This window comes from Malurus melanocephalus, unplaced genomic scaffold (assembly GCF_030028575.1).
Source record: "Malurus melanocephalus ecotype Western Australia unplaced genomic scaffold, MMel_1.1 scaffold_802, whole genome shotgun sequence".
Taxonomy (NCBI): Eukaryota; Metazoa; Chordata; class Aves; order Passeriformes; family Maluridae; genus Malurus; species Malurus melanocephalus.
The window spans coordinates 48237-68639 of NW_026624034.1; the positions used below are offsets into that span (position 1 = coordinate 48237).

The 20403-nt window shown below is 48.8% G+C and overlaps 1 protein-coding gene across 1 annotated transcript in view; it reads left to right on the forward strand.

The window, feature by feature from the left end:
- Positions 1-1765: 1765 nt before the first annotated feature.
- SAMD4A (sterile alpha motif domain containing 4A) overlaps positions 1766-20403 on the forward strand; it is a gene marked incomplete at its 5' end in the record, with an annotated part of 34672 nt that continues 16034 nt past the window's right edge. The window contains 2 exons of the mRNA XM_057385259.1: positions 1766-2284; positions 18388-18651. Of these exons, the coding sequence (XP_057241242.1) occupies positions 1766-2284; positions 18388-18651 (783 nt within the window). The remainder of the gene's footprint in view (positions 2285-18387; positions 18652-20403) is intronic.

Consider the following 20403-nt stretch of genomic DNA (forward strand, 5'->3'; position numbering starts at 1 on the left):
CCTTTGCTGTGGATTCAAATCCCAGAATCTTTGTTCTGGAAAAGCCCTCCAAGATCATCCAATCCARCCATTCCYYCAGCACTGYCARGSCCACRCCTGACCCATGTCCCTGAGTGCCAYATCCTCACAGYTTTTAAATCTCTCCAGAGCARCTTGTCCATGCCAGTGTTCACCTCTCAGCTGGGTGACAGGCAGGCTGGTGCAGCTTTTATGTGCAACATGGATCTGATGTGCTGTTCCCAGCCCAGCCCCTTCCCCATCTCGTGCTGCACAGCCATTTGATCCCATCTGCATGCACAGTTTAATGTTTGCACCTATTAATGCAGATGTGCTTTCACATCTTCTCTTCAAGTCTCACTGAACTGTTGAATATCCTGAGGTGGAAGGGACCCATAGGGATCATCCAGTCCAATCCTAGTCCTGCACAAACACCCCAACAATCCCATCCTGTGCCTGAGAGCATTGTCCAAATGCTCCTGGAGCTCTGGCAGGTTTGGAGCTCTGTCCATTCCCTGCAGAGCCTGGGCAGTGCCCCACCACCCTCTGGGGCAAGAAATTTTTACTGATACCCAACCTAAATCTCCTCTGACTCAGCTTCATGCCATCCCTTCGAGTCCTCAACATTGTTTGACTTCTAATCCAGTTTCCTTGAGTGTTTTCCTTTCTCTTAGCGTGATCCCTGCACGCTGATCACGTTTATCACATCACCCTTATCACCAGTGAYGTGCTGGGCAGTGTCAGGGCCAGGACAGATCCTCCCAGTCTGACGGTGAATCAGCAGCACCAACTCCCTCCATATGGTTTTCAGATGAGTTGTGTGCCCACATTAGAGCAGTTTCACTCTCTGCTGTGTTGCTGAGGGAGCCATGTGCAGCAGCACCTAATGAATATCAAGATATACAGCACTGCCTGTTCCTCCAGCGATTCACAGGCCAGTTGCTCTGTCGCAGAAGGAAATTAAATTGCTCTTGACAAATGGGTGTCGGCAGTCACTTATCATCTTGTTATCTTCTAAGTGCTTACAAATAGGTTGTTTCATTATTTGTTCCATCAGTTTTCCAGGAGTTTGGCTTTAGTGACCGGTTTGTAATTCCCTGACTTTTTCTTAGGCATATTTGAATCTAAACCCTAGGTTTGCATTTTTTTTTTCTGGTCTTCTAAAACCTCTCCTGTCTGCTGTGAGCTAGCAGAGGAACAGAAGCTCTGGGGCTGCTTCAGCTGAGCCCTTCCCTCTGTACCTTTGGGACTGGTGGATGCACCAACACCTTTGTTGGATGATTGGGTTCCTGTTGGAAAGCTCCTTCCCTTTTCCCTCTGTGGCTCTCACCTGTGTTACCTCCCTTGAATCTTGACCTTTTCAATTTTCCAGACAGTTCTTTTGAAAGACTAGCTTTATCCACAAAGTGCTTTTGTGTAATATTTTCTGGAATCTGCAACAATATGGAAAATTTGGGCCAAAATTTTAACCAAAATCAAATTGATTTTGATTAATATAAGGACAACAGCAGTGGAGTAGAGTTGGGTGTAGTTTGGCTTTTTTAGTGGTTTTCTGGAGCATCTGGTAACTTTTGGCATCCAGTTTGACACATTTTGCTATTTTTGGGGGGTGGTGACCTCCTTGCCAGGCAGTTGCTCACACTGAGGCACCACGCATGCAGAAATCCCTTTGGCATGTTACATTTACCCTGCCTGGTTATTTCTTTATTATCCCTGTTTATTCAATTTCTCAATTATCTCTTTTTTCCCCCTCCCGTTCCTTCRACAGGAATCATTAACCAGTGGCAACAAGAATCCAAGGATAAAGTGATCTCCCTCTTATTAACCCACCTGCCTTTACTGAAGCCCGGCAACATCGAGGCGAAAGTCGAGTACATGAAACTCTTGCCCAAAATCCTGGCGCACTCCATCGAGCACAACCAGCACATCGAGGAGAGCAGGCAGCTGCTGTCCTACGCCTTGATCCACCCCGCCACCTCCCTGGAGGACAGGAGCGCCCTGGCCATGTGGCTCAACCACCTGGAGGACCGCACGTCGGGGGGTTTCGGCGGGCAGAGCCGCGGCCGCTCGGACTCGCTGGACTACGGGCAGGCGCAYTACTATCACCAAAGACAGAACTCGGATGACAAACTCAACGGGTGGCAGAACTCTCGGGACTCCGGCATCAGCGTCAGCGCCTCCAGCTGGCAGGATAAAAAYCTGGCTTGTGAGAATGGCCACCTGCCCCTCTACTCCTCCTCCTCCGTCCCCACCACCATCAACACCATCGGCACTAGCACAAGCACCAGTGAGTACCCGTGGGAGGCATCCCCTCATCCCGTTAGAAAATACTGCTTTGCCGTGGTTGAACTCATCTGGGCCATAGAAAAATCCTTTTTTTTCTTCTTTTTTCTTTCCTCACCTGCTTTTTTTTTTATTTCCTGCTAGCCTTGTTGGGTTTTTTTCGCTCTAGTTCTGTGGGGTTTTAAAGACCTGGGAGCTGGAGAGGAGGGAAAAACAGTAAAGAGTAAGGAATACTTACAGCAAAAAATGTGTGTTATCAAAGGGAACCCCTTGTATTTCATGTAGCTCCATGTAGTTTTGMAGTTCATGTTTCAAGAGTGCCTAAAACAAGTGGAAAGCTGATGSTTTGTGTCCAAAAGTGAGCTGGAGGACTTGAGTCAAGTCCAAAAGCGTGCTGACAACTTACTGGGAGGAAATGGGATGGGGACCCCAAGCACAGGCATAAGTTTTGGAAGCAGGACTGCAAATCCACCAGCTTCAGGGTTTCTGAACACATTCCCTTAGATTTGCAGTGTAGAGGTGTGGAGCTGGTGGTGATGGAGGAGTTTAGATGGACACTCCTCAGTGTTTTCCAGCAGCGTTGGGTGGTTCTTCCCCCATGGAGACCTTGCCAGGCTTYGGTGGAGGGTGCAGAGCACAACCCAAGGTTTGGATGCTGCAAAGCGCCGTAACTGGAGATTTATCATGGGTTTTGTGTGAAGATGTAGTGCAGMTGTCACTGGTGTTTAAAGCAGCATTTGATGCCTGTGAGCCTTCCCTGGGAGAGGAGGAACAAGGCATCTCCTCCGTGGATTCARAAGCTTCCCTGCCCACTCTGTGGAGAGCTGTCACGCCTTTGGGTGACTGCCACCACCTCACCTGCAGGGCTGTGTGTCCTCCTTTGCTTTGACACATTCAGAAGGTCTCTCCAAGATTCTTTATCAGCATCTCTGAGAAATCAGGGATGGAGAGAGCACTTTGGGGAGGAGAGACTTCTTGTGGCAGCAATGCTGGTTTCTCTATCAGCGTGCGGAAAGCCACAATTAAATAGCTAAAAGCTTTAAAATGGTCACTAAAGGCTTCTGGGCTTTTCCCTTGCCTGTAAGAACTGCTTTTTTTAAAAGTGGTGTTTCAAATCAACAGCGATATGAAATACAGTCTGGGTTTATCACTGTAGCACCCTGCTCCCTGCCTCTCCCGTGTCCATCCCTTGTCCATGTGGGGATTTAACAAAAGTCTCAGCTTCTCCACAGACTCTTAACCATCATGCCCATCACATCCTCTGTCTGTGAAGCCCCCAGCTCCTGCTGCTGTGGGATTATGTGATGCTCATCTTCTCTGAGAGCCAGTTCCTGCACTATGAAGCTGTCCAGGGTGACCGAGCTGCATGGGAAAGGTTTAACAAGGAGGTAGGGTGAGAAGAACCCCATGACTGAATTTGCAGTTGGTCTGTTAAAACTCTCCAAGAATTATTTTTTTTGGGGGGGTTTCATGTGTTTTTTGCATGCCTGGCATTTTGCAGGCTTTGCACACCATGGAGGCAGAGGGAAGAGAGGCTTCAGAAGAGGTCTGGTTCCTCATGTCAGGATCTGGGGGGTGTGGTGGGTGCAGCAGGTTAATCACTGCCGGTGGCTGGAGCTCTGCAAGATGCATTAGATCTTGAAGGACTCGTTCCAAAAAACCCTTGGCATTTCTTTGAGCCTTTCTGTGCTCAGACTTAGCTCTCAGCAGAAGCATTGGCCCACCCCTTGCCCGCTGGGGTCCCCAAGTATTGGCATAAGAAGCCAAAACTGAGGCAACAGCCAAACTACACAGCGGTGCCTAAGCTGCTGCACTGCTGCTGCACTGCTGTGGTTTTCCCTAAATTCTCCCAGAATTAGGTGCATACAGCAGCACTGGGACAGGAACGCCTGCGGGTCTGCCAAAAGCCTTACATTTTACTCAGTCTTTTGCTTGAAGAGTGCATCCCTCCTCTGTCTCTCACTTGGCTGCATCATCCCCTGCTAGTGATAGTTTAGTCCCATGTGTTAAGCTGTTGTAACTCCTGCAGACATATTTTGGTGGCACCATGCTCAGACAACCGTGGGCTGAGCTGGAGGTGACCCAACCACACTTCATGTGTTAGTTCATAAACTTCCTTAACACAATATTTGGCTTGGGCACAAGCCTGGTAAGTCCACAGATAGATGCTAAAAAATAAACACGGCTGYCAGCCTTTGTCCCAGCCCCTTGACTCAATCGATGCATTTATTAATCTTTTATTCYAAAGCAAAGCTCTCAACCCCTTAGTGTTTGTTTAGGTTTTAGTGTTTTTATTAGTTTTAAGTTCTCCCTCTTACTCGGAGGTGTTTATCTGTTCAGAGGCTTTAATCCAGCGACACCCTGCAGGCACAACCTTCCCTGACCCATCCCTGCAAAGGCACTGCCTGTTCCTGACACTGGAATGGGGAAAAGTCTTCCCAGAGCAGTGGTGTGATGATCTCTCCTGAGCTATGTTGTTCTGGTGTTGTGGCACMATTAGGTGTGATGTTGGCTTAAATATGGGTGGCTGAAGTTCATGGGATGTTTTGCATTGTGCTGTCCTTGAGTTTGACTGAACCTAGACCACAGCTTTGAGATTTGGTTCAGGATTGGTTCAATTCCAGCCCTCACACAGCAGCACTGGCAGGGGTTAGCCAAGGTTTAGCCAAGGCTCGAGGAGCTGTTGCAGGAGGCAAGTGTGGAGTGCTCTGAAGGAGTCACTCTGGATTTACCATAATAATGGTGATCCAGGAGTGGAACCTRCATCCTGTGATGGATCTGGGTCTGGCGTGATCAGAGGATACGGACTCACCCCAAACAGTGGAAGAAGCCCAGAGAAGCTGTGGCTGTMTCATCCTTGGAAGTGTTCAAGGCCAGGCTGGATGAGTCTTCAGTSTGGTYTAATGGAAGGTGTCCCTGCCCACGGCAGGGTGGTGGATCCAGATGGGCTTYAAGGTCCCTTCTAACCCAAACCATTTTGGGATTCTGTGATGTCCATGTGCTCCTTCCTGTCCACTGCATCAGCAATTCCTGCAAAGCTTGAGATGCAACTTTGAGCATGCTTTAGTGTGCTTGGGAGTACAGACAGCCTTGGCATGGGTGGGGAGGAACTGGAGCTGCTCTGGTGTGGGAGGATGGGGTGAAGCCCAGAGTCCTGGCTCAGTGGCCAGGGCAGCAGCAGTTGCAAAATGCTGGGGTTGCACAATGCCTTTGCAGTGGAGACACGGCCTGGGAACTCTGAAAGGACAGATGAAATCAGTTCCTTCTCAAATCTGCCAACAGCTTCTTGCATGGGAGTTCCAGCTCCTTCCCTGCCACTGTCACTGGCTTCACCCAGGTATGGTCTGATGGCAGGACAGGGTGTCAGATGGAAGCACAGCTCAGCCTTGTGTTTTCCACCCTCTTGGAAGGGAATCTGTGCAGAKGCAAAGGAGGGTGTGTTGTAAGATGTGCTGAGAGGAGGAGTGCAGGTACGTTGGTCTCATTTRAGCCATAAAGTCAGTGGTGGATGGGTAAATTTCAGAAACCTTGCTGGAGAATATCCTGCAGAGAAGAAAYGCCAGGCATTGGCCCTGTGTTCATGCTGGAGGGATGTTGCATTGRTGTTTCAGTGTCACTGCACTGCCTGGATTCCCCTGTGAGGGAACAGAGAGGTCCTTGGACCACAAAAGCTTTTGGCAGTCTGGTGCCACCCTTCCTCTCCTGCACAAATGGGAAAGGTGCCGGGTGCTCAGGCCTGCTACACCCTTCCCATGGGAGTCTCTGCCAGAAAACTGGGGGTGTTGTCTACAAGGAGAAGGAGAGCAAGCAGAGCAATGGAGGAGAAACATTCATGTGTACAAATTTCTCATCAAGTCAAAGAAAAATCTCCAGCTTGTCCTAGAGGTGAAGAGAAGTAAATCAGTATTCTTCCTTCCATGCACCCAGCCCAGGTTCAAACTGACAGAGGATGAGGTTAAATTGGATATTGCAAGGAAATTCTTCCCTGTGAGGGTGGTGAGACCGTGGCACAGGGTGCCCAGCGAAGCTGTGGCTGCCCCTGGATCCCTGGAAGTGTTCCAGGCCAGGCTGGAGCAGGGCTGGGATAGTGGAAGATGTCCCAGTCCATGGCAGGGGCTTGGACTAGATGATCTCTAAGGTCCTTTCCAATCCAAACAATTCTGTTTTTCTGTGATCCTGCCCTACAGGCAGATCTGCTGGACTGTCATCACAAGTGTGACATGGCTTGCAGGATTTTGCCAACATTTGCTCCAGTTATGGAATCCCCAGTGAGAAGGCAGGTGAACATGGTGGAGCTCTCCTCGAATCATCAGGGAATTGAGGTGGAACAAACAATACCAAGAGAGCACTTGGTCATGAACAGTGTGGGTTTCCTGAGTCTTCCTTCCTTTCACAGCTCACTGCCCACCACTGGAGACAGCCCTGTTGCCAAACCCAGTATCCAGACTGAGCTGGGTAATGGGATAASTGCATATTTTAACCCACAGGACCACCCTGGTCTATGCTGGGTTGATGGGCAGCGTGCAAGTCATTCTGCTCTGTGTGGATTTCAACAACACCTGAAGGGAGGGGATTGTGTGTTTGCCTTACACAGGGTAACACATTTCCTCTCATGCAAACTTAGCAAAACATGCCTTGAGAAAATGAAAAAGTCTTACTGAGGTTACAGCAGTGAGGCAAACAAATGTCCTGTTCTTGCTGGGGGTAGATTAGCTTTGCACTCGGGAATTGCCTTCAGAGGTTCCTTGGTTGGCCTTGCTGAGACTTKGCACTGTGGCACTCATTCTGCCAGCTGGGGACACCTCTCACATCTGCTTTTCTTTTTTTTTTTTTACTGATAGACTGAGAAAAGCTCATTGGCCTTTATTACACTTGAGTTTATCAGTGGTGGCACACAAGGGCATTTGTTTGTTGTCTTGCTCATGCCCTCTAGTGTCACACACAAYGGGCAGAGAGCACTTCCACAAGTGTCACACTTTGTCACGTTCCCAGCGCTACAAAATCTTGCTGATTCTATAGCTTGAAATCAGAATTATTGTACGAGAAGATCAGGTGTGAGCAGTTATTTTCTGAAATCCATGCACATAAATACAACAGCAAACAGGACTGTGAGTGACTGCAACACAGAATCATGGAATCACTGAGGTGGGAAAGATCTGAGATCATCAGATCAATCTGTAACCTACTTCCATGCTGAACAGGAGATACAGATTTTCTGTCCCCTCCATAAATTCAAAGCACTTTGTCAGTGGGAGACACAGTCCACAGCTCTGCAGTGGGGACACCATCACTCAGCCAGTGAGGACATGGATGGTCACCCACCCTCAAGCCCTGGAGGTGGAAGTGGTGGTGGATAACAAGAGCCATGGCATTTTGGGGCGCCAGCAACGCTGGAAAAGACCTGCTACTGCTCTTGAGTGTGTTTTATAGCCAGCATCCCATCCTGTTCTAACCTTGAAACTTGAATTTAGCTGCCCCTGCTCGTTTGGATCCTCCTCTCAGCCTGTTTTGGCACATTCCCTTCACTTCCTTGCTCACAAAGGGTCTCTTTTCCCTGTGTGTCCATGGTTGACCAGCAAAGGTCCATGTGGTGCTGAGCTCCCACCTTCAGTCATCTCCATGGGGATTCTAGACTGACATCCAGGCCCATCAGCCTATCATAATAAACATCATCCAAATATCATAATGTGCACTGGAAGGGGGAAAAAGACAGGATTCATATCAGCCCTTGAGGAGCACTTGGCTTGGGACATCTGGGAGGGTCAGGTAGCTGTGCTCATAGGGTTGCCCAGCCATGTAGCCATGGGGTGGAAGTTTCTTGCCAGCAGCTGTTGGTTCTCAGGGATGGCTCTGGGGGACATGGATGGCTCTGGGGGTATGGATGGCTCTAGGGGACGTGGATGGCTCTGTGGGGATGCAGATGGCTCTGTGGGGATGAGTGTAGCAAGGCAGAGCTGATGTTACCTGGGGCATCAGCACAGAGACAGAGCAGGGTCCTCCCCGCCGTGCCCGCTCTGYTCTCAGGTGGGAATGGGTGACAACATGGGGCATATGTGCAGCCTACAGCTTTTGGGATGTGCTGATCCTGCTGTAGCAGGGTGTGGAACGAGTGAGGGATCCCTGCTTGCCAAGCAGGGTGGGTAGGCAGGGAAGGGAATGCGTTTCCCATAGGTGCACTGTGACAAGTGGGTTTTCACATGGGCAGCGGGATGGATCTTGTGGTTGTGCCTCAGCTTGACTCCTCATCAGCCAGGGTACTTGGAGGCAGAGAGGTGGCCAAAAGGAAAGGGGAGAGAAGGCCTCGAGGCTGGGCTTGCACCAGGTGATACTGCAGGTGGCTCACAGCCATGTGTGGATGGCACCTGGTCGGAACAGACCCATGTGGGTGCTCCTAAAACAGCCCCCATGGCACCAAACTGTCCTTGAAGGTGCTTAAATAATCCGTGGGCTCTGGGCTGCCTCAGCCCTCACAAACAGCCCTGTGTTAGGGAAGCCATGGAGCAGGTGGTGGTTGGTCTGCATGGACGGGGAGGAGGAGAGGGAGCACTGGGTGCCAGCAGGAGACATATGGTTGTCCCCAAAGTGTCCCCTCACGTGTGTCCTCTGGGATCCCACTGCTGCTTCCACCACACCTTGCTTTATGCAAGGTTCAGTCTGTACTCACACATGGAAACAGCGTGAAGCTGAGTCAGGGGATAATCTGGATATCAGGAGAGGGTTCTTCCCCTGGAGGGTGTGGGGCACTGGACAGGCTCCCCAGGGAATGGGCACAGCCCTGAGGCTGCCAGAGCTCCAGGAGTGTTTGAACAGCTCTCAGGCACAGGATGGGATTTGTGGGGTGTCCTGTGCAAGGCCAGGAATTGGACTGGACAAACCTGATGGGCCTTTCCAACTCAGCATCTTCTGTGATTCTGTGACCTTTGAGAGCACCGCTCCCAAATTCACATTCCCTCCTCACAGAGCGATGGTTCTCCAGCTTGCTGGCTGCAATGAGGCCACCTAAATTTGGGAATCTGTATTCCAGCAGCACCCAGGGATGTTCCCACCCTCTCAGCTTGTGAAATCCCTGTGCAATCACTGACTGCAGGCACTCAGGGCAGGGAATGCCTGCCCTGATTTTGCTGTTGATGTGTTGCTTATCCCTTGACAGGAGGGTGGGACACGTGCAAGTTGAGARTGGGGGAAGATTGGAGCTTGTGGCTCTGATGTCACCTCCACTTTCCTTCCAGCAGTCTGGGTGTCTCGGGGATGGATGTTAGGAAGCAGCAGCAATGTTTTTGTGTGTATCCTACAGTCCCTGGGATTCCTGTCGCCGRTGAATGGTGTTCTGACCTGGAAGCAGCACAGAAGCCGCCAGAGTGGCTGATTGATGCTCTCCAGGTTGTGGATCACAGTCAGACAGCCCCAGTAATTCTCTCAGCCCCCTGGCAGTCTCCTCTCTCTGGGAGGTTTTCCTGATGGATGGACCCTCCTAGAGCTGGGTGTATTTTTCCAGCCACCCTGGTGCCTGTTGGATACGGGCACAGGCGACAGCAAGCTGTGGTTACTCAGTGTGTGGGGAGCTTGGTGCTCTCCCAAGGGAAGCTTTGCTTTTCTCATCACTTGGGGGTTCCTATCTCCACTTTGCATCACCCCTGGAGCTGCCACCAGCAGGGGCCTGAGGGTTCCATCTGGGAACCAGGGATGTTCCTCAGCACCTCCACTATTAACTTACATCTGCCTTGTGAGTAATTCCCTCCTCAAACCTTTCCTGCTTCTTCATGATGTCTTTCCAACACCACTATTCCCCAGCCTTCCCTCAAAACATCACAGGAATCACATTTGTGATATTTTCCTGAGTAACTTCATGGGGCTGGAAACCCCTGGAGAGAATCCCCTTCCCATTGCTCATCCTTTACAACCCCAGGCTTYGGCAAGTAAAGGAATGGAAAGAGATGAGCTCTCCTTCTCCCCCACCATCACACAGCATGTKCAGAGAAATGGCAAGAGGGCACAGAGGAGGGATGGGAATGCTGTGGTTTGGATTCATCTGGAGCAACTTCAGTCTCCTTCCCCTGCACTGGGACTTGCTGCGTTCTCCTGACTCAGTAACAYGCTGCTGTTTAATTAACTTTTGACTTCTGGTTTAAAGGAGTAGTGCACAAAATAGTTATTTACTTCATTTGGAAATTCTTTTATTTGTTACCATAATTATAGCTTCCTCCCCCCCCTTTTTTTTTGGATATTTTAATTAGCAGGGGGAGGGAGGAAGGGGGAATATTTGCTGCTCTCCTTGTGGTTATCACATCCTTCAAATTACTAAAAGAGGCTGGGATAATAGGTCTGGTGATTATATATAGGCACCATCTGCTCTGTGGCTGCTTCCTATCAAAGTGCAGTTAGGAGAGTGCAAGGAGGATATTTTCTCTCCAGCTATATTAAGACTGTTTCCATCTCGGCTCCAAAGCAAAGCTCTCTGCATGCAAATAGATCAAATGTGCTGTAATCAATGGCTCACTTTTGGCAGCCTCAAAGCTGGTTTTTTTTTGTTTTTTTTTTAAAATTTTGTTTTATTTTCCCCTCAAGTTTTGCTGTTCCCATCCGTTGTGCAGTTTTATTTGAGGCTGGTTGTTCTGCATTTGATGTTTTCTTGTAACCATAGTCCCCCCTGTTTGCTGAGCAATGCGGTCTCGTGTTAGCTGGCGCAGGGATCTGTGTCATTGCTCAGTATCTGAGCAATCAGGAATGTTTTGGAGGATGATGAAGGCAGATTTTTAGGATGCATCTGCTGTCGGTATGTAGAGGAGGTGGAAAGCTGAGCTGAGTTAATTTGGAGCAGCARTGGGAAAGAATGAATGCTTGGTTTGTGATACCAACCGTGGCTGTCCCGTTTGCTGCTGGGGAGCATTGCAGGGCTCAGGGTTTGGATATCATAAAATTACAGAATTCCAGACTGATTTGGRTTGGAAGGGACCCTAAAGAACATCATCCCTTACCATGGGCAGGGACACCTTCTGCTATCCCAGATTGCTCCAAGACCCATCCAAYCTGGCCTGGAACAATTCCAGGGATCCAGGGGCAGCCACAGCTTCTCTGGGCACCCTGTGCCAGGACCTCATCACCCTCACAGGGAAAAATTTCTTCCTAATATCTAATTTGACTCTGCTCTCTGTCACATTGAAGCCATTCCCCCTGCCATGGCATGTCCCTGATGGGGACCATCTTTTGCATCTTCTCATGTGGTGAGCTGGCTACTCCCCTTGGTGTCCTCAGAGACCCAACAGGCTTCTCTTTTCTCCTGTAGCTGGTAAGATTTTATGCTTTTGAAAGAGAAAGAAGTGAAGGAATAAGATATGGCCAGACCAGATGGAAGGGGAAGGTGCTCAGGACRGGGTGTGTGAGTTCCCAAGAGGTGGAGACTAGAGGAAAGCTGAAACACTGAGGAATTTGCCTGGCAAAATCTGTGCCATGGTGCTTACAGGAGAGAGGGACTAGGTGGCTTTTTTKAATGAGTGAAAGTGGGTAAAAAGAGGCAAGGGAGGACAAAATCCCAAATGAGTCAGCGAGGATGGAAAAGGCTGCAGGTCTKTTTCGGTCTGGGTGATGACTGTGGGATGTACATCATATGAAACACTCATTGTCCTCATGTATTTTATCAGTATTAAAGGCACACTGCCTCCCTGCTCTCACTCCACGGGTTTTTCATGACTCTAGGGTTTATTGGATCCCACTTTCATGGGGCAATTCCAGAGGTTTCATGCTCTTCCACTTGACTGGTTTAAGACCCTTCTTTGCTCACTCCCAGTTTTCCACAGGTTGCATATTGCTGTGTAAAGGATCTACATCCTCCAGGGGGGCCTCCTGAAATGGTTGTAAATGATGGAGGGTTTTCTCCATCTGGAATGTAGCGTGTGGTGGAAGCTGATGCTGCTGGAAGTCTCAGCAGGGAGATGTTCCTCAGAGCAGGGATCGAGGCAGTGGGGAGCCCTGGCTGCTGCTTGAGCAAAGGAAATATTCTTGGAAATCTCTTTTGGCTGGAAAAGGACTTTGGGAAAGAGAGTTTCTGCATCCAGTGCTGTTTATTTGGCTTGATTCGTGAGCAGGGGAGGAATTTCTCCCAGGAGCCCACAGCAAAAGCCATTTTTTGGGATAATTAGGGMGGCTTGGTTCAGCACAGCAGCATTTGTTATTAATGGAGTGGGATTCCCCAGGGACAAACACTGCTTTTCTGTGGTTTGTGTATAGATTGAGGAGAAAAAATGCATTTATTGGCCTGGACATTGGGGCATTGTGTTTACCTCAAGAGATTCGTGGTTTAGGGCAGCACCTCCTTGCAACATCCCCCTAATCCTCCATCCCCACCCATTCCCACCTCCCTGARCCACCATTCCATGCATCCTCTTGTCTGTGAGTTAAATTGTGGTTGGATTCATATCTGCTCTGTGTTCCTCCCACCTTGCTGGGTGCCCTTGTGGGAAGCAAGGATCTTTCAATACTTTGAAGGTGCTAATAAAGAAAAGGGAAAGGGAATTTTTACATGGGCTGATAGTTATAGGATGAGGGGGAAAGGYTTGAAATAAAAAGAGGGGAGATTTAGATTAATTTTAAGAAGAAATTCTTGGCTGTGAGGGTGATGAGGCCCTGGCACAGGGTGCCCAGAGAAGCTGTGGCTGCCCCTGGATCCCTGGAATTGTTCCAGGCCAGGTTGGATGGGTCTTGGAGCACCCTGGGATGGTGGGAAGTGTCCCAGCCCATGTCAGGTGTGGAATGAGATGGGTTTTAAAGCCCTCCCAACCCAAACCATCCCAGGATTCTGTGAAGGAGCTTGAAAGCAGCTCCTGAGCTCCTGCTGCTGCTTGGTGAGATAAGCTGGGCTTGCTTCCAGAAATGCATCCCGTCAGATTGCTGGAGCCACCAAGGTCTGAATTTACACATCTTTAGATGCAGCCCCACTCCTGCTGCCACACAAATGAGTAAATAACAGCCACAGCAATTCCTGCTGGAGCCAAACAGGGGATCCACGTGTGTTTGTGCCATGCAGGGAATTGCAAAACCCCCTGTGAGGGTTCCTTCCCTGCTGAGCCTGGATGGGGCCTCACATGCACTGCTCAGAGAGAGCGGCAACAAAYGGGTTATTGTTTCTCTGTCCAGTTTCTTGAACAGGAAACTGTGTTTAAAAACGTCATTTCTTAAAAAAAAAGTTTGCTTGACAGCCTTTTCTGCAGTCTGTGCTTCTTCCCATTTCTCTGCTCGAGGCAGAACTCTGCTTGGATGGGGTTTTTTTTTCCTAATTCAGGAGCTAATACCATTCATTTCCTAATCCTACAATTTTCCATAAAACCCAGTGGCTTCTTGAATTTAGGACCCTCAATTTCACCCGTTCATGGCTTATATGAGCCCTTGGTTCAGAGGCCAGGACATGGATTATCCATCTCCTACAAACTCAGTTAAAGTCACAGCCACAGAACACAGGGAGATTAAAGCAAAAAAAGGGCACAAAGAAAAGGCTCCAAGGGTTAGGGGATGTTGAGCTGAAAAATGTTCCATCAGCTTCTGCTCTGGCCATGCTGGAGCTGCCTGGGGCAGCGTGGGGAGCGGGTGAATGAGGTGCCCAGGAAGGAGGCTGGGTGCCARCTGGGCAGTGTGACCCACTGGCAGCTCTTTCCAAGGGTTCTCAGCAAAGAAAAGCTGGAAAATCCCTGAGCTTTGGTCTGCCAGCACGGGGAAGCCTTCCTGGAGGAGAGGATGTGTCGTGACCAGGATAGCAAGGAGGAGGCAGAGGGGAGGACTGAGCTGAACTTGGGCTTTGCTTTGTGAGGGGGTTGCTCAGTGTTCCCTCTCCATGGGGGAGCTTCCAGGCTGCACAAAACATCGTGTGGATTAAAAACATCCCCATTTCTATAGCGAAATGGGGTCAGGCTGCTGTTCCAGGTACCAACAGACCAGGAAAGGAGATGGAGGTGATCAGATCTGCCTGAGGATGCACCATAAGYAACTTGGCATCCAAAATTCACCATTTTTAGACTAAAACAACAAAAAAAAAAAAGCTCCTGAACAGCTCAGTAGGCACCGTGCAGTGTGTTTTTCCTTTCTGCAGGCATGGGGAAGATATTTTTTGGAATTGTATGCTCCTGTGCTGGTCCTTTGGGTGTCAGGGACCCATTAGGGAGTGGAGACATTCTGAACACTCGCAGTGGTGGGTCTGGCTCTCRATGGAAWCTCTCACACGTGTGTCTGYCAAGGACTTTTGCAGCACTTTAAGYCWSATTTCACCAAGGGCAGAGGGAGAGCGAGCGCCTCGTCAGCCATCCCACGCTGTGTGGAGGAAGATCTGCCTGCAAAGCCCAATTCCTCAGCTCTAATTACAGGAATGGGTGGCTTTTCCCTTCTCAGACTGAAAAAAATTGGCCCAAAACCCTGAGAAACCACAACACAAATGTCTGACGTTGTTCCACATGGTCCTCAGYGAACAAAAACCCTCTTGAAATCAGCCCTTGCCTCCCAAAATAGGCAGCACCACTTCAAAAGGGAAGAAAGGGGGGGAAAAATCCCAAACCCAAGGCTTCTCGGGGTGAGAGCTTGCAGCCTCAGAGTTTCTATAAGTGTTTTGTTGTGCCTGCCAGCCCAGGCAGGATTTGGTGTGGGATGGAGCCGGATTTGCCTGGGGAGGGGAGGGGATGGTCCCACAGGGATGYTCCCASYGTGGTCAGCAGGCACYTCCTGTGATGGGGAGCTTCACCATCATCACMATCACTCCTTCTCCATCCTCTACATTTTTTTTCACCTGGGAATATTACTCTGATCTCAGTCCCAGTCTGGAGGTCATGAGAGGTTTCTTGCAAAGGGAACATGGTCTGGTGTGGGCTGAGCACAACCAGAGCAAAGAGGAGACACCAATCCACTTATTCTGGGGAAAAACATGATCTGCTCACACCCCTGTCCCACTGGACACCAGTTTGGAAGGAACAGGAGCTGGCAGTCTTTGTGCAGAGTGCCTGCATGATTCTTGCAGTGCCTAAAGGGCAGGAAAACACTTCTGAACCAGAARTGGGGCACGCTTACAAATCATAAGGGATCTGTGTGCCAGCGTGGGATGCCCTTCATAGCAGTGGTTTCCCYTCTTTGTTTGCCCAGCTCACAGCACTCAGAAAGGCAGCCGTGCCCACCCACCTCCTGGGAGCTTATCTTGCCCCAGAATAACATTTTAGATTTCCTTTTTAAATTAAAGCGTAATATTTTTGTAGTATAACAAAAGAGGTTTGAGTGTAAGGTGATAAACTCACACTTGGGTTTTTTTTCTGCTGAAGTTAAAGCCCATGTGGACCATTTATTTTAGAAGGAGCAGCCCTGGATTCACCTTGGACCATCCAAAAAGCACACAGGATGGTCAAATTCAGGTCAGGACCARCACTAACCTGACACTTWGAAAATAATTAGCTACATCCTCTWATTTCAAGAAACTGAGGATGTGAGCAAGCAGAACATTAATAAATACAACAAATATAATAAATATGTACATTCATTAATCCCCTGCAGATTAAAGGGAACAGGGGTGTGCACACATGACAGGTGCCACCCCAGGATTCACAATATCTTTAAGGGAATGGGTAAAAGATTGGCAAGAAACCACGTTATCACCAAARTCTGTTACAGCCAGAAAGTGGAGCCTAAAGTTAGGCCGGTGCTCAGAGCCTGTAAATCATCTCTTTCTGGTCCCCAGGGCAGCTGGGGTGTATTCAGAGAGCTGGTGACTCTCAGCATCCTTTGCAGGGGGATTATCCCTGCTGCATCTTGGGGAGTTGTGTGAACTGACTCACAGTTCAATAAAAATTTGGCTTCGTAAAACACCATCTCTTGGATCCAGCATTGCATTTTCTCAGGCAGAGAAGTGGAACTGATTTTTATCTGCTGCACTGGATGGTTTCTAATTGTCCCTGGCCATCCTTGGGAGTTCATTATTTCTCCTTCAGCCGACACCGGCTTCTAATTAAGGGACATAAAATTAAGATGGAAGAGCAGCAGTTTGCAAGGGTRTTGCTGCTCGTGAAGGAATCTGGGCTGGATTTATGCCAAAAATGCCCTYTTGTTTGCAGGGTTTTGGTGGGGAGAGGGTGGTGTGAGCACTGCTGGGTACCACTGCRCACACCCTGCTGGATTAGCAGAACAGCCCTTTGAGGGGACAATTTGCTCCAGTCCTTCTTGCCCCTGCTCCTGCATCTCTTCTTCTTTGTAAGGGCACAAATATTTCATAAATCAGAGTTTTTCCTACAAGAAATTCAGGATGGGTCCTGTCCCCACAGCAGTGTGACCATCGCTGGGGGCAGCAGGCACAGAGGGCTCTGGGCAGTACAAAGATGATGCTCAGCTCTGGTGATGCATTCTAACCAATTTATCAATTTTTCTCCCTATAATTCCCCCCATATTTTGGGTTTTTTTTAATGCTAAATATTTTTTTCTCCTGGGAGGGTGATGAGACATCTACAGAGCCCCATTGCAGTGCTGCTTTTGGGGTACAGTTGCAAAGCCAACAGCTGAAAAAGAGCCAAGCCATTCTTAAATCCATCTCTTTCTACATCCCAGTGCATCACATCACAACTTTAGRAAGTGTAACACTGCTCTGAAAGCAGTCTCAGGATTTCATTGACATTCTTTTTTTGCCAGGAGATTTCTGGAAGATGTTTGTATATTTTTTAAATGGGAAGGGAACAAATTCTTCCCCATAATCCACCCCAGTGCTTCCCTGCAGAGTGTGGTGTCAGTGTTACAYGTTGGCACAAGAAAACCCTTTCAGAAACAGGAATTATTTAAACATTACAGAAATCCACAGGTTTCTGGCCTCATCCATCAGCTGCCTGTGGTACCAGCTGCTTTTTGCAGGTGGTTAATAAATGCAAATGTGCTCTGGTGTTTTTCTCTCCCCTYCTTTTATAACCCCACTACTGCCTCATTTTCATCCCACTCCTGGTCAGCAGAGATGGCTTTGATGGGGGATTTTCCCCCAGGCTTGAGCTGGGCATTAAGCCTGGCTTAACTTTTACAGCACGGTGCACCTGGCTGGGGGTTTTCCACCTTGTTTATATTAAATAAAAATACGTAGAGGTGTCTGGAGTGGTTTTGGTGAAGTGCTGTAAATGCAAAAAAGGGGATTAAGGAGCTTTAGGGCTTTGGTGCTTTAGGTGGAAAAGCCACAAGGACAATGAATTCCCCTCAGGTTTTRTACAGTTTAAAAATTTGTTTTGGAAAGAGAAATTAAAAAGTTTTTGCTTCTGTTTCATATAGGCTGAAAGGTCATTCTAACCCCTCTGCCCTCAGATTTCTCTGGAGCAGGGAAWTTTTCCCTGGTTTGTATCCTAAATCCATACATAAAATTACATACACTGTGTTTATGGTTAAACCAGTAGTTTAGTGACTGCGAGTGACAGAATTTGAATTTTGTTAAGCAAACAGAACAAACTTATCATATTTTTTTCAGTACTTAAAGCAGATATAGTCCTTGGAAGTGTTTAAGGCCWGGTTGGATGGGGCTTGGAGCATCCTGGTCTAGTGGAAGGTGTCTCCAGCCCAAGGGGSTTGGGATGAGATGGTCTGTAAGGTCCCTTCCAACCCAAACATCCCACAATTCTGTGATTTTAGTGGGACTCACAAGGCTGAGACACTGCTGTGGGTGAGAATTACCCGTGTGACTTTGGCAGATGTGTAAATGCTCCTGCTTCAGGCACAAGCCAAGTCCCCAACCCAAAGGGACAGACAGAAATGCTTCCCCTGGATCTGTGTGGGGACATCCCCCCCATCCTGGGGATTTTTACACTCTGGAGCTGCTCGATTGGGTTTTTTCCCCTAGAAATGGAATCAATGCAACACCTTCCCTTGAGCAGCCCAACATAGCTCGTGTGACCCCATGTCCTTGCAGGTACTCCTGTCCTTTTTGCTTCCCAGGAGGCAAAGCAGAGAGCTCAGGGTAGGGCTCAGGGGCGCTGCAAAGCCATCAGCGAGGCACCATGGCCAACCACCACCACACATTTTATAATTTCATTTGATTTTTTTTCTTTTTTTTTTTTTTTCGGGGAACTCTGCTGCATCCCGGGCCGCGAGGGGGGAATAACCTCTTTGATTTTATTTTTTTTTCAGTTCTCTCAGGCCAGACACACCACAGCCCTTTGAAACGCTCTGTGTCCCTTACCCCACCCATGAATGTGCCAAACCAACCTCTAGGACATGGATGGATGTCTCATGAGGACTTACGAGCTAGAGGACCCCAGTGCATCCCTTCCGATCATGCCCCCCTGTCTCCACAAAGCAGTGTAGCCTCTTCGGGAAGTGGTGGGAGTGAACATTTAGAAGATCAGCCTTCTGCTCGTAACACATTCCAGGAGGAAGGGAGTGGGATGAAAGGTGAGTGACAAACCAGCCCCCAACCCCGCAGCACCCAGAGGCAGGAGGGGAAGAGCCGTTTTTCCCGGTTGGAGGTTTTGGGATGAGGATCCTCCCGGCGTTCCTTCCCACCTCAGGAATTTAGGTTTAGGGGAATGCGTTGGGTTTTTTCTTTTAAGCAGCAGCTGGTCCTGATCTGACGTCTTGCAATTGGGTGCCAGTGGGGCTGGTTTTGCCCCAAAATCCTGCGAGCTGCCAGCTTTCCAAAAAGCTGGATTTTTTTCCATAGCCTGTGGCTTTTGGCTGCGAGTGGTGCTCTTTTTTCTCTCTTTTTTTTTTTTTTAAATTACGGTGAAAAATAGCTTAGGGCAAGCTTAGCAAGCCACGTGTGATTTACCATTGCAGTGTTTGGTACCCACCAAGTATTTGGGGAAGTTTTGGCTTGGGATACTTGTTTGCAGTGAATTTAACMTGTGTGTTTTGGTTGGTTTTCCCATTATACCTGCATTTCACAGAGATTTTGGCAATAAGTGTACGTGGYTCTGGTGGTAAGCAAGGCAGAAATTAACCCCATTTGCTGCAGTCAAAGATGGAGAGCGAACTTGAGGCTGACAAGAAACAAATAGATCAAAAATGGGCAAACACACAGATTGTGTGTTCCTGGGAACAGACTGAAAATGACCCTGCAGCTCTCAGACTGATTTAAACAACTCCAATTTGCATTAATGCACAGCAGCTCAATTGTGTACAGACCAGTGGTGTATCAGGACAGGGCAATAATTTTATTTTTTAACAGTCACAAGGTTTGATTTTAGTCTAATTACAGACAAATTGAGATATGGATAAATCTGTGTGATGTGGGACTGCGTTTGGCTTGGCTCTGGATGGCTTTGATGTGCATGAAATAAATGCATGAAAAACCCCTTGTGCTTCCAAGGAATGTAACCAAGGCAGGTCGGGTCCTGCAGTGTGTCAGGCCAGGGAGAACTTTTTGGGAGCAAGTATTTCGGGGTGGGAGCTGTTTAACCCTACATTTCTCCAGGTTTCTGCAGAAGGAGCTGCAGAAGAGGGAGGAAACCATGGGGAGCTTGGCTCCTTGTGATCCACAGTTGCAGCTCCAGGACCTGCTTGGATAGAAACATCCCAGTGACATGCAATCAACCTGTGTGGCCAAAWYCACAAAACTYTTAGGCTTCCCACCTGCAATAATCYATTAAAYAACCCCCACACAYTCAGACATCCCCRTGCTGCTGCGTGCAGCTGGGACATGGCCACCCTTCCTCGGGCCATCCCTTCCCAGACTTCCAAACATCATTCCCCCATTGCTGACTCAGCCAAATGGCTTTTGTCCCGCTGCCTGGGGACGTGCAGAACAGATGTTCACAACCTCTGGTGTCTATGCCTGCTGTGTCCTCCCCACTCCAGTGCCTTCCCAGATGATGTTTTCTGAACTTGGGGTTGTTCCTGCTTCTCTCYGCCAGGTTTTTTTCCAAAAAGTCCRTGTTTTATTGAAGGTGTGTTGCCCAAAACCGGACTTGGAAGCAGAGCAGAGGTTTGTTTGCCTCCAGACAGCATTCCTGTGGCTGTGTAGCTCATCGTCCTCAAATAACAAAGCACTGTGGGCTGCATATGACCCATTGTATCCCCACAGCTTTCCTGAAAAAAAAAAAAAAGGGACTGCCCGTTCCCTGCACTCTGATCGTGCTGTTTCTCGTTCCTACAGAAACGCACAACTCTGTGCATTTTTATTGGGTTGCCTCGTATTCCATCCAG